This window comes from Hoplias malabaricus, chromosome 2 (assembly GCF_029633855.1).
Source record: "Hoplias malabaricus isolate fHopMal1 chromosome 2, fHopMal1.hap1, whole genome shotgun sequence".
NCBI lineage: Eukaryota > Metazoa > Chordata > Actinopteri > Characiformes > Erythrinidae > Hoplias > Hoplias malabaricus.
The window spans coordinates 46,885,123-46,898,865 of NC_089801.1; the positions used below are offsets into that span (position 1 = coordinate 46,885,123).

General features: G+C 40.2%; 1 protein-coding gene across 2 annotated transcripts in view; it reads right to left on the reverse strand.

Moving 5' to 3' along the window:
- Nucleotides 1–5,775: 5,775 nt before the first annotated feature.
- The window catches only part of glrba (glycine receptor, beta a), a 28,417-nt gene continuing 20,449 nt past the window's right edge, over nt 5,776–13,743 (reverse strand). For both annotated transcript variants that reach the window (XM_066658985.1, XM_066658984.1), the window contains exon 10: nt 5,776–7,880. In XM_066658985.1, the coding sequence (XP_066515082.1) occupies nt 7,584–7,880 (297 nt within the window). In that variant the 3' untranslated portion in view covers nt 5,776–7,583. The remainder of the gene's footprint in view (nt 7,881–13,743) is intronic.

Sequence of the window (13,743 nt, forward strand, 5' to 3'; positions counted from 1 at the left end):
AGATATTTTTGGTTAGTGGACTATTCTCAGTCCAACAGTAAAACTGAAAGGTTTAAAAACTCAAGCAGCTCTGCTGTGTCTGATCCCCTTTTATCAGGGCAACACACACCAACACACCACCACCACGTCAGTGTCACTGCAGTGCCATGAGAATAATCCACCACTCAAATCGTCCCTGCTCTGTGGTGGTCCCGACCACTGAAGAACAGGGTGAAAGAGAGCAAACAATGTATGCAGAGTAATAGATGGACTAGTCTGTAATTGTAGTGCTCCTGTACGGTCACTGGAGCTGAGAAAATGGACATTGAGACAAAGAGGTGGATATAATATGGTTGATCTGTGTCAATAGATTAATAGGCAGATAGACACATATAGAGACATACAAACCTCATTTCCAAAAGATTTGGGACGGGGCATGTGTACCATTGTGTTGCATCACCTCTACTTTTAACAACACTCTGTAAAAGGCCTGGGCAATATGAACAAAAATGTTACCACAATGGTAATTATGTATGGACAAAGATTAAACAGTAAATTGAGAGCTTTGCTTCATGCTCCTTCTTCTGTTCAGTTCAGTACAGCAACCACATGTACTTGAAACTGCACCCACGGCCAATCCCATGATCCCTCTTTCCGTCACTCATGAACAAGACCCAGAGAAACTTGATCTCCTTCACTTGGTGCAAGTTCTCACCCTCTACATCGAGGGATTGTGCCATTTTTTTGTGAGAGTTAACAATATCCAGTTTTGGATGTGCTGATCTGCATACGGACCACTTCACACTCAGCTGCAAACTGCTCAAGTGCATGCTAGAGGCCTTCTTATGAAGTCAGGTCAAACGTTTGTATTGCACTTTTCCCATTTTACCTGATGGTGTCAACAAATAGCTTTATAGAAATCCAAGATTAAAACACAAACAAAATGAATAAGCCCACACACATGGTTTTTCAAGGGTCCTTTGATTTAAAAAAAAAAAAGGTTCTATATCGAACCCTGAATACTCAAACAACTTTTTGTAAAGGTTTGTTTGCATCATGAAAGGGTTCCTCCGATTGATGGAGAATGTGCTATAGATAGTTCTATTTAGCACCTATATAGACAAGGGTTATTTCTGTACTTTTTGTTAGAGAACAATTGTACCATATTCTATTATAATTGTAAATTTCATATGTTCCGTTTTATCTCCAGGACTTATATTATGTTGTCTTATTTTACACAGTTCTATAATGAAATATTACAAATATTCACCTCTCCTTCTGGAGGAGACAATGTAATGTACCTTTAGGAAACACAACTGGATTTTAGACACCTGTTGTACCTTTAAAGATACATTTACAGTGTGTGTACCTTTAGTGACCAATAATGCACCTCTACCGTACTTTTTTTCTGAGAGTGTATATGGCACCAAAAAGAGTTACTTCAGTTTTTACAAGCTTGACATCGTAACAACACAGGAACGCTTTTTGGGGCCATACAGAACCATGTAAAATGTTCTTCAGGTGTTCAGAGTTCTATACAGAACCACTTTCTTTACCAAAGAACCCTTTAGAACCATCTTTTTTTTCTTTAAGTGTGAAGGTAAGCCGGCAATACAGACCAATTACAAATAGTACTCATCTCATTTTTTGTACGTTTTGAGATAAATATGGTAAATAATGTTCTAGGATTAAAAAAATTGTTCTCAATCAGTGATGTCAGATGTGCTGAGCATGCTTTAGTAGTAGATGCCTTTATATACTGGTATAGAATATGGGCATCGCATCACTCATTCACTCTTAAGCTTAAGAGAAATGGGTCCACATGGACAGCTGTGTTTTGGGGCTAAGCCCGATTTTCTAATTGTTCCCTTTTTTAGTATTTATATTAATATATTTATTCTTTACATAGCCAGAAAAGAAGGAACACAGAATAAGGATTTCTTTGTTCAGTGTAACTGTGATTTACTGCACACATGACAATAACTATTGAATCTCTTAAATACTGACCTAAAGATCTTTAATACTGACAACAAGCATTTCAGATGGGTACTCTAATCCAAATTCAAAACACTGGAGAGAGTTACCTGCCTCGCTCCCCCTCTTCACCAAACACAAAGCTCAAGCAGGTTGCCAGGTTAAAGGAAAACTGAGCCTACATAAACGAATATAAGACGGGTTCAAGAACGTTGGAAAGTTGGATAACGTAATTACACAGGAAAGTGTACATCATTTCACTAAATACTAGTGAAAATCAAGAACCGTCATTTACCAGCTTCACATGTGACTTTCCATTTTCACTTTAAATGGTTCACTATTAAAGGTTGATGTTATCTTCCTTATTGATTTTCCATTCCATTTTAAACACAATTTGAGGATGTAGATGTATTTTTTTTGTCTGTTCCACCCTAAACAGGCCACTATGCAAGGGTGGTGGGTGGGATCACAGGCCGAAACAAAAAACAGAGTACCACCCATGAACAGACATTCCTTAAAGAAGAACATTCTGGATGCAGCACTGCTGTAACAGATGCCAGTGCTTCAATTTCTTCATTTTAGTACAGTTATTGTTACATAGTGCTCCTTTAAAACATTACTTTAATTATATAAATAATTTACTGTATTTACTTGTGTTCTCCCAATCTACTGGAATAGACTCTAATTTTTAAATCATGTAATAAACAATTATTTAAATAAATTGTTTCCTCAGTTTAATTAGTGTTACATAATAATAATCAATTTGACTAATTGAACTGAAATAATTATTAAATTGGGAAATAATGTTTTAGGCCTCTAATTAGACCCCCATTGTTAAAAAAGCAGGTCTTGATTGCACTGTTATGGAGAATTTAAACCTAGGTCTAACCTACCTTTGCCTCTAAAATCCTGTTATCCTGGTTCATTTCTTATTTACAAGATAGGTCTCAGTTTGTTAGTGTCAGGAAGCACAAATCAGTTACTGCCCCAGTAACTCAGGGAGTACCCCAGGGTTCTGTTCTGGGTCCCTTGCTGTTTATCATCTATTTACTTCTTCTTGGTAATATTATCCATTTCCATATCCTCAATTTTCTTTGTTATGCTAATGACATTTAGATATATCTTTGTCTCAAACCCGCTGAATCATTCCCTCCATCTTCACTGTTATCCTGTATTCAGGAGTTAACATACTGGTTAAAAGCGAACTTTCTCAAGTTTAACCCTTTAAAAACTGATTTTCTGTTTGTTGGTACCAAGTCAGTCATTTCTGCCTATTCACATTGTCCCCTCATTATTATTGATAATATCCCTGTCTGCTCATCATCCTCTATACAAAATCTTGGTGTTGTTTGATTCTTCTCTCAGTTTTGTCCCACAAATCAAATCTCTAACAATATCTGAATTTTTCCATCTGCAAGATATAGCTAGACTTCGTCCTTTACTTTCCTGTAAAGTTGCTGAGATACTGGTGCATGCATTCATTACTTCACGGTTAGATTACTGTAATTCTTTGTTCCATGTCTTACTTGCTAATACACTGCTCCCTCTTCAGTATATTCAAAACTCCATGGCCAGAGTCTTAACACACTCTAAGCAATCCTTGCCTATCACCCCTGTCCTCCACCAGCTTCACTGGCTCCTGGTTACCGAACACAAAATCTTGCTGCTGACATTTAAGGACTTACATGGCCTTGCTACCTGTCCTCACGTCTACACACATATACCCCACTGCGTAAACTCAGATCCGCTGATTCTGGCCACCTTCTGACAATCTCTAGATACAGGCTCTCCTCAATGGGTGGTAGGTCTTTCAGCGTTGCTGTCCCCAAACTTAGTACCTCATTACTTATCTCCATCTACTCTTCCTCCTCTCTTTCTATCTTCAAAACTCAGCTCAAATACTTTTTGCTTTTTGCAAAACACTTCCTCTGAAAATTATATTTTTTCTTTCTCATTCTAAAGTGTTCTTGGGTGTGTGAAAGGCGCTATATAAGTGTAATTCATTATTATTATTATTATTATTATTATTATAAAATTTATTCTACCCTGACACCTAAGGGGCTCCATAATCATGACAGGACATTTTATGGAAGGTCCAGAATGGCTCCTGTTCATTTAAATGACAATGAGCCACTGTTGACTTCAGTGTGAGTTCACAGGAGTGAGGCGTGAGTGAGCATATAGTCTAGTACTGAGCCAATTTCTCTTGCCTTGTATTTTTTTCCCCCTCCATTCTCCTTTTAATCACTACACATACGTTTCATCATCTGATGTGCTTGCTTTGCCCTGCTGTACCTCACCTTTGTGTTCCAGTGCTGTGATTGAAGAGACTACGTGTTGTTTATTTCAGTTTGTGGGTTGATAGGAGGTCCAGATCCCCAAATGAATGCGCTAATGCACATTATTAAAATGTTGTTTGTTTGTTTTTTTCATAATATGTCCCCTTTAAAGAAGCCCTGCTTGGGACTTGGCTTTATAATAAAATTCTCCCATACCACACCTAGTTGATTATTTTCCTTATAAAATGTAGTTTTAAAAATTATTCAGCAGAGGGCGTCAGACTCAAACGTTACTCTACACGAATTGCTCTACTGGAAGCTGCTATTTCTTGGGGTCGGTATAAGAAACATAAAGATGTCTGGCACCAGTTTCTGGAATTTGTTAATACCAGGGTGCGAATCATACAATGGCAATTGGGGGGGGGGGGGGCACCTTTGTAGTCAGGGGTCATAATATATATTATATATTATATAACATATATAATATATTATAGGACAATGTAACAACTATAATATGTCAATAATAAATATTTTTTATATATAAATACAGCAATAAAGGTAAGCAACAAATACAGCAGTTTAACTGCACAACTAGGCATCATATTTTCTGAAGCAGCACAGAATCTTAATTTATATTTTAACTATGTTTTCTAACAGTTTACAGTGTACTTATTAGAACCGACCCTAAATTCTTTTTTGGTGAATCATGTAAAGTAAAACATTTTTTAAAAGCATTTTAACCAATGCGCTTTAGCCATCAAGTTTATACATCAATGTATTGATCAACTGCAACTACAGCCACCAAATAATTACGTTTAGGTTCTTATTCAAATGTTCCCTTCCACATTAAAACGGAGCAGACATTACAATGAGCTTGTAGTGGATGTTGAGTTCTTGATGTGTTTTATACATTTCTGCTTATGTTGTGGTAAGAAGTTGAGAGAATGGGTGGTGTTAAATTACCATTTTCTAAGGTCAGTGAATGTCTGAGTGTTTGTTGTAATGGTGTAATATATTGCATATATTTTAAAATATATCATTATGAGCCATAACTACCTTGTTTGTTGAGAAGCTGACTTTCTTTAAAATATTTTACGAATGCCCTTTACTCCGCGTAAACCACAGAAATAAACTAGCTCTGAGTGAAAGAGTTAGCGGCTGAAGATTTTGGAAAGGCGCTGGGGCATTATGGGAAATGTAGTTCTTGTAGTGAATTTGCTCGGCGTTTTCTAGTCCTTGTGTAATTCAAAGCCATGCTTTATTGTAGCCTACAAAATTTCTGAAATTATCAGAGCATTTTAATTTGTAGTCTTTGGTAACAATGGCACTAAATCAACTGCCATGGGGGTACATCACATTATATCACAAACCATCTTTAAACTACACAGTGTCTTTGTCACAAATGTATGAAAATATATCTATGACATCCATGCTGTCTATGCCCACAGAATAAAAGACAGACACTGAAAGAAGAGCACAGATGTTTGTGCTGGATTAATGTAGATCTTTATTGCAGGGCTGAAATACAGCAGCAATGGTTTATTATTTACACAGCCATACAAACCACAGCCCCTTTCTCCTCAACTATTTTTGATATCATAATGACCTTTACTCAACTTTACCCACTCACCCGAACTTATACATATTTAAAATGTACAGTCTGCACTTCAACATGTAACATCATTCAGAAAAAGCAGAGAATGTTAACACAGACTTAATGGGGCGCACACACACACACACACAGAGAGAGACAGAGAGAGAGAGAGAGAGAGAGAGAGAGGTGTAGAATGCTCCTGATGCAGATACATACAGTTTCTCAATCCCTAGTAAGCTAGGTATTGGCAAATATAGGCACAATTTGGAACCAGCAAGTGATATTTAATTTTAGTTCAGTCATTTTGTAATTTGTGCCAGATCTGGATAACTTCTTTAATAGCATGCTTGCTAGTTTAGTGGGGTCAAGGCTACTGTTTCAACATGTCAACTTGCTAGCTAATTTGTTTGCTTGTGTTTGGTTGTCTTGTGGTAGAAGTTCATTACTTGAGTACAGTTAGCAAGTGTGTGGGAGTGAGTGATCACCGATTTCATAAAGGTCTGATTTTAGTGAATCAATAAGCGGTTTTATAAAGTTTTAATTTGCCTGCATGCCTACACAAGAGCTTATGTAGAGAGCAAGGCAGTTCATTAGGCATTTAGTCACACCTATGATCTACACCATCACTCGGGGTGTAATATGGCTGCAAAGCTTTTTCTACAAAATCATGTTGTCCAAAAAATGGCATTCTTGTTTCCAACAAAAGAAAACATTGCATTTATACATGATGCATTACTCTTTTTAAAGTTGGTAAGTTCAAGCAGCTACATGAGAACAACACAATATTGGGAACACATCACAGCCAAAATGTAGGCAAACTAGGAGTCTTTCTCGTGGAAGAATATTTCTGCTACTTGAATCTATCACGGCTGCCCCTCACTCCAAAAATCAAGTAAGTTAATATTAAAATTGTATTTCAAATCAATTTGGAGCAGTTAAATTACTTTATTGTGTAGTGTTTCATACAATACAATAGATTTTATATTTAAAATGGCAGAAATAGACTTCCATACTTTATTGCTCTTTTCAAAACAATGTGGAGGTGGAGAAGGTTGGTTGGTGGCTTTTATGTTTCCGACATGCTTGAAACATTTTTGCCATGCATGTTCACAATCAAAGTATACACTCAAACACACATTCTAGAGGTAAACAAAGTGCATCCGTGTATTGTGATGTATCAATCTGTATGTGGCGATTCAACAGTATTGATTTTGGAATGTCAGAATCTACAACTCAATTTGAAATAAAGCATGAGGTATTGGTCATATCGCATCCATATTTAATCTCCAGTCAGAACCATTTAAGCACAAGCACATGCTTTTTCTCAGGGTCACAAAAAAAGCAGAATTTTTTTTTCTCAGTAACATCTGTTAATGTCTCTTTAAAATGTAACAAGACGCCACAGATTTGATTGGGAACAGCTTTTATTGGAGGACGCTGCTATAATTGAATTGGAAAAAAAATGGACAAGTGGAAGAGTAAACATGGTAGTTTGGGTGGGGGGCATAAGTAAAGATCAGAGAATATATTTATTGTTGCAGCTATTGTGTAATTTACTGTTAAATGTTTATAAAAATATGTGAAATACACTTAGCAGTCATTTTGACTGGAAATTAAATAAACTGATATTATTTGTGTATTCAGTTCTAAATCAAACCTAATATAATCCAGAGCAATGAAATTTCTCGATGCATTGAATAACTATTGAATTATTGTGTGGTTAGAGATCTAAGGCCCTACCACATCAGCCGTGATCCTCACAGGTAAACAGACCAATAGATGATGTTGAAGAAAAGGAAGGTAAAAGGGAAAAGAGCACGGGCGTAAAGGTCGACGCGTTTGGCGGCAGAGGGAATGACCGGCTTGGCAGGCGGCGGCTTCTTGTTGTTTTTGTTCTGAGATTTGCCCAGGGCATTGGCCACCTCAATGGGCTTGCCGTAGCAGTCAAAGTTGGACAGCTCAAAGTCTCGTGGGAGGGAGCCCACTATGCTGAAGTCATTGGAGCGCAGATCCGATTTAGAGGTACACACTTTCTTACAGCGAGTTTCGACAACCTGGGGATATAATACACGAAACACAAAGAACGTATTTAATCACTACTCACTTTAATAGTAACACATAAATTGTACCTTCAGACTGGCCTTTTTTTGTAGTAGAAAATGAGTTATATGGAGTCAATGCAATTTGAAAATTGTTTGTAGTGTTCTCATGCAGTGTGCCATAATCTGACTAAACACTAAGTTAAACCAGAGTCAATGAAGACTGAGCCATAGTAAGATTGACCATTTACTGTCACTCTTCCTCATTAACATTCAGGTGAAAACTGTAAAATATAAACAATACAAAATATTGAACGTCTACTCTCTTAATTATACACCACACTATACATAGTTGTAAACATAAATGCATATATTATTTTCCTGCACCAACAATAGCTGCCAATAGGGCTGTTAGCCTATACACATGCAAATATACTGCTTTTATCCATTTGTTTTAACTTACAGTTAACATATGAACATATTTATTACTAGCTGAACTTACAGCATTGCCTCTATGATGTTTCATTTCAAGTGGAACACATCCAGAGCATGAGTGCACGTCTGACACGTTTTATTTTCCCGGCTAATCCCCGCAGTAGAACCGGAAGTGACGTCATCACCAGCCGTGGGAGCCAAATTAAAGTGGTCAAACTAAAAGTTCTTATATGGTTATTATTTTAATATTGTTCACTTGGTCACTTTTAAACTAAACAACAAATAATCATTAATTTTAATAATGGGCAAAGAAGAAACTAAATAAGTGCCTCAAGGGCAACACACTCCCCGTCTGACCTATGCGAGGTCACTGTAAATTTGAAAGTTCTGATCAGTCTTTGGGTAGAAGCAAAACAATTTCCGTGATTGGTCTAAGAAAGGTTTTTATGTTGCCTTGGTCAGTAGTCTTCACCTCAACCTTTCTTACATGTCCATCCTTTCCAGGGAATGTGGCAGTGATTCTGGCCATGGGCCAGCAGTTCCGAGTGGTTTGCTTATCCCTGAGCAGAACTATGTTACCGACCTGAAGATTCCGGCGTGGTGTTGTCCACCTTTGTCTGTGTTGCAAGGAAGGCAAGTATTCACACCTCCAGCGAGCCCAGAACTGATTTGCAAGAGCTTGAACTTGTCTCCACTGCTTTGTGTACAGGTCCTTGTCCGAGAAATCTCCAGGAGGAGGAGGAACTCCGCTCTTCTGTGTAAGGAGCATTGACGGTGAGAGTATAGAAGGTTTCTCCGGGTCTACTGACACAGGTATTAGTGGACGTGCATTCATGATGGCTGTGACTTCTGCCATTAACGTGCAAAGCACATCATGAGTCAAACGAACCTTCTGTTGAAGAAGCATTGCATCAAGTATTTTTCTGGTAATGCCAATCATGCGCTCCCAAGAGCCTCCCATATGAGAGGCATGTGGTGGGTTAAATTTCCAGCTACATCCCTGTTCACTGATGTATCTCTGAACAGTTTGGTTCATAACAAGCTCCTTGCAGGCTCCAACAAAGTTGGTCCCACAATCAGAATGGAGCTGCTTTGCATGGCCTCTGAGTGCAAAGAAGCGTCTAAGAGCATTTATACAGCTAGATGTGTCCAAAGAATCAATGACCTCAATATGCACAGCCCTTGAACTCATACAGCTGAACATGATAGCCCACCGCTTACTCTCTGCTTGTCCTGCTCTGGTGCGTCTGGTTGTGACAGACCAGGGCCCAAATACATCAAGTCCTACATATGTAAAGGGAGGGCAGGTTTTGAGGCGCTCAGAGGGAAGATCCGCCATTCGCTGTTCTTCCAACTTTCTGCGTAATTTGCCACAAGTTACACATTTGTGGAGTATTGAATTAATTAAAGTCTTGCCTCCCACGATCCAGAATCCTGCTGCCCTAACAGCTCCTTCTGTTAGGTGACGGCCTTGATGTCTCACCTGTTCATGATAATGCCGTGTGAGAAGTAGGGAGATGTGGTTGTCCTTGGGCAGAATTATGGGGTTCTTCTCGACAGCTGCAAGATCAGAGTGTTCCAGCCTGCCTCCAACACAGATAAGGTCGTCCTCCAGGACTGGGCTGAGTTTCTGCAAGGGGCTGCCTTTGGGTATTGGTTTGTTGGCTCTTAGCGCTGACAGTTCTTTTTCAAAGGCTAGTTGTTGTGTCGCCTTAAGGATAACATTTCTCGCTTGAACCATCTCATCTGTAGTACGAGGTGTGTTAAAACTGTGCCAGCCTTTGCATTCACTCTTCTGGTTTGAGTGTTTATGAGGTCTTGCAATGTGGACAAGTAACGCAACTCCTCTTACCAGGGAAGTAAAGGTGGAGAAGCGTTGGAAACGGCCAATGGTTAGTGTTGGTTCTTTGAGGATGGTGGCACAGGTTTGTATTTGTGGACGAATTTCTGGATCTTCCTCAGGATAAATGAGCTGAAATGTCTCATTTGTTTGCATTTCTTGTCCAGGTGGTTGATACAGGAAGGCTGGCCCGGTGAACCAAGAGGACTGCACCAAGCGGGATGTAGGTAAAGATCTTGATGCATGGTCGGCAGGATTTTCCTCTGTACGTACATAACGCCATTGTTCGGGCTTTGAGGACTGCCGGATACGGCGAACTCTATTGTGCACATACATATAAAATCGTTTGGACTCGTTGCTAATATAGCCAAGAACTACTTTGCTGTCTGTATAAAACGTGATGGCATCCAACTTCAGGTCTAGCTCCTCCTGAATGAGGTCCGCCAATTCTACTGCCAAAACTGCAGCGCACAACTCCAGCCTTGGAATGGTAACTCCACACTGAGGTGTTAACTTGGCCTTGCCCATAACGAATCCTACCTCAATTTGACCATGTTCCTTAATCACCTTCAGGTATGCAACAGCACCGATTGCCTTAGTTGATGCATTGGAGAACACACACAGTTCTGTGTGCACTGCCTGAGTGAATGAGGTTGTTACATACATTCTTGGGACGTGAAGGTGTTTTAGATCTTGAAGAGAATTTCTCCAAGCTTCCCATTTGGTTAACTTGTCCCTTGGGAGAGGTGAGTCCCAATCAGACAGCTCAGAAGTAAGTTCCCGGAGGAGAGCTCTCCCCTCAATAGTAATAGGTGCCAGCAGACCCAATGGGTCAAAAACACTATTGACTGTGGAGAGAATTCCACGACGGGTGAATGATTTGTTTGATGAGTCTGGAATTCCCAAAACAAACCTAAGCTCCGCTGAGCAGGTGCAATTTCTCCATTCAGATCTAGATCCTTGAACGTTGGAGCACAATCCTCAGGCGGGAAGGCCTCCATAACTGCCTGACAGTTTGACATGAACTTATGCAAACGAAGATTTGATTCTGCAAGTGAGGCCTGCGTACTTTGAAGTAGGTCAATTGCTGCAGTCTCTGACGATACAGATATCAAACCATCGTCAACGTAAAAATGCCTTTCGACAAACCTGACAGTGTCAGCACCATGCTTCTGCATGCCTTCTTTGATGGCTCTTCGCAGCCCGTAGATGGCCACAGCAGGAGAAGGCCGATTACCAAACACATGGACCTTCATCCTATACTCAATAACTTTCTTAGTGACGTCATTATTCTTGTGCCATAAAAATCGGAGGAAGTTGCGGTGGTTTTCATCCACCAAGAAACAATGAAACATCTGCTGAATGTCGGCCATGATTGCAATCTTCTCTTTCCGAAAACGTAGCAGGACACCAAGGAGTGAGTTATTAAGATCAGGGCCCTTCAGGAGCACATCATTAAGGGAGACACCAAGATACTGAGCACTGGAATCGAAAACTACCCTTATCTGGTTGGGTTTTTGAGGATGGTAAACCCCGAATGTTGGGAGGTACCAGCATTCCTCACCTGCTTTTAGGGGCGGTGCAACCTCAGCATGTCCACTGGCAAATATTTTCTCCATGAATCCTACATACTGATCCTGCACTTCAGGTTTTCTTTTAAGAGTACGTTGGAGGGATGCAAACCGGGTAACCACCTGTTCTTTATTATTTGGTAAAACCTGGCGTGGTACTTTGAATGGTAATGGTGCCACCCAACTTTTATTGCTATCTCTGTAAACATCAGTATCCATTATCTCTAAGAAAATGACATCTTCCCATGATGGAGCAGGTTTATTGTCAGCCTCTGTTTGGCTAAATACTGTCTGACCCAGCATTCTCTCAGTTCCTTTGCTAGACCTGTTAAAACTCTGTGGCATCTCCTTGATATGCATAAAGCTCTTACAGAGTTGAAAAATTGAATGACGGCCACTGCCCAACACATTGGTCTTGAACACATTTACTGTTGGTTTGTGTGCGCTGCCCAAACACACCTCTCCTATTACTACCCAGCCCAGGTCGAGCCGTTGAGCAAAAGGCGCATTGGATGGTCCGTTAACTTGGTGCCTAACCTTATGTACCCTAAGGACATCTCTTCCTAGTAGCAGGAGTATTTCTGCTCCTGGGTCCAGTTCTGGTATATGTTTGGCTAGGTGACAGAGGTGTGGCTGGTGTAGGACTGCATTTGGTGTTGGGATCTCAGATCTATTATTCAGGATTTCATGGCACTCGATGAGTGGTGGCAGAGAAATGAGAACCTTGCCATCCAATGACTCGATCTGCAATCCATCTGCTTTTCTGCCTGAAACTTCCACCATACCAGAACAAGTTCTGAGATGGTAGGAGAATGGTTTACTCTCCACATTGAATAGCTCAAAAAATACTGGTCGGGCTAATGAGCGATTGCTCTGGTCATCTAGAATTACATAGGCTTTAATTGCTGTGTCCCTAGAACCCTTGGGGTATAGCCTTGCCAGGCTGATCTTTGAGCATGAGCGATTCCACTGTTCTGTACCGCAAACTTCTGTGCAGCTTGTTCTAACAACAGCTGTGTTAGAAAATTCTCCCTCCCCGCCATCCTCTTGTGGTGGTGAAGAAGCTCTGATGGATTGAGACGGTGGACCTGGATGCATGGCCGTATCGTGATAAGTGCTGTCACACTCCGAACACTTCATGGTGAACCTGCAATCTTTGGCTAGGTGGGAGACTGAAGAACAACATTTGAAACATATACCTTTCTCCTTGAGAAAGGCCTTTCTGTCTTCAAGAGATTTGTTTCTGAATGTCCTGCATTTTTTGAAAGGGTGTGGTTTATTATGTAATGGACAGTTCCTATTAAGGTCATCATCAGCTAAAGCTACACTGGTTTTGTGCACTGAGACAGGTTGGTTAGCATTGAAATTCTTCACAATGGTTTTAACAGTTTTTATAGATGAAGTGATTCCTTCATGAATAAAGCTGGGGTCATTACGCTTCTTTGCTTCATGGCACACAAACTCGCAGAAGTACTCAAAGGGGGGGAAGCGACCATGGTTCATTTCTTTGTACGCTGACCCTGAGGACACCCACTTCTCCTGGAACCAGAAAGGAAGTTTTTCTACAATTGGTCCAATTCCGCGGGAAGTGTCCAGATACGACAGGCCATTAAGGTAACCATCTTCTTTGGCGCCTCGTATCTCCTTAAGCAAATCTCCCAGTTCACGTAATTTAGAATAATCTTTGGCTGAAATCCTTGGAAAGTTGTCCAACTTCTGAAACAATAACTTTTCAATTATTTCTAGTGCAGCATAGCACTCGCATAGCCTCTCCCTTGCTTTACGTAAAGCTAGATTGGCATTGGTGACATACACTGAACGTATGCGTTTCACATGTTCCCTAGATTCCTTTCCCAGCCATTTAGTCATGAGGTCTAATTCCTGAGTTGCTGTGAGTTGAACTTCGCTAACTGCATTTGTGAATGAGGAATACCACGCACGATAATTTTCAGGCTTATCATCAAAGTGGTACAGACCTGAAATGACGAGGTCTCGTCGTGCCAAATACTGTGACACAGGCTCTGCTTGAGGT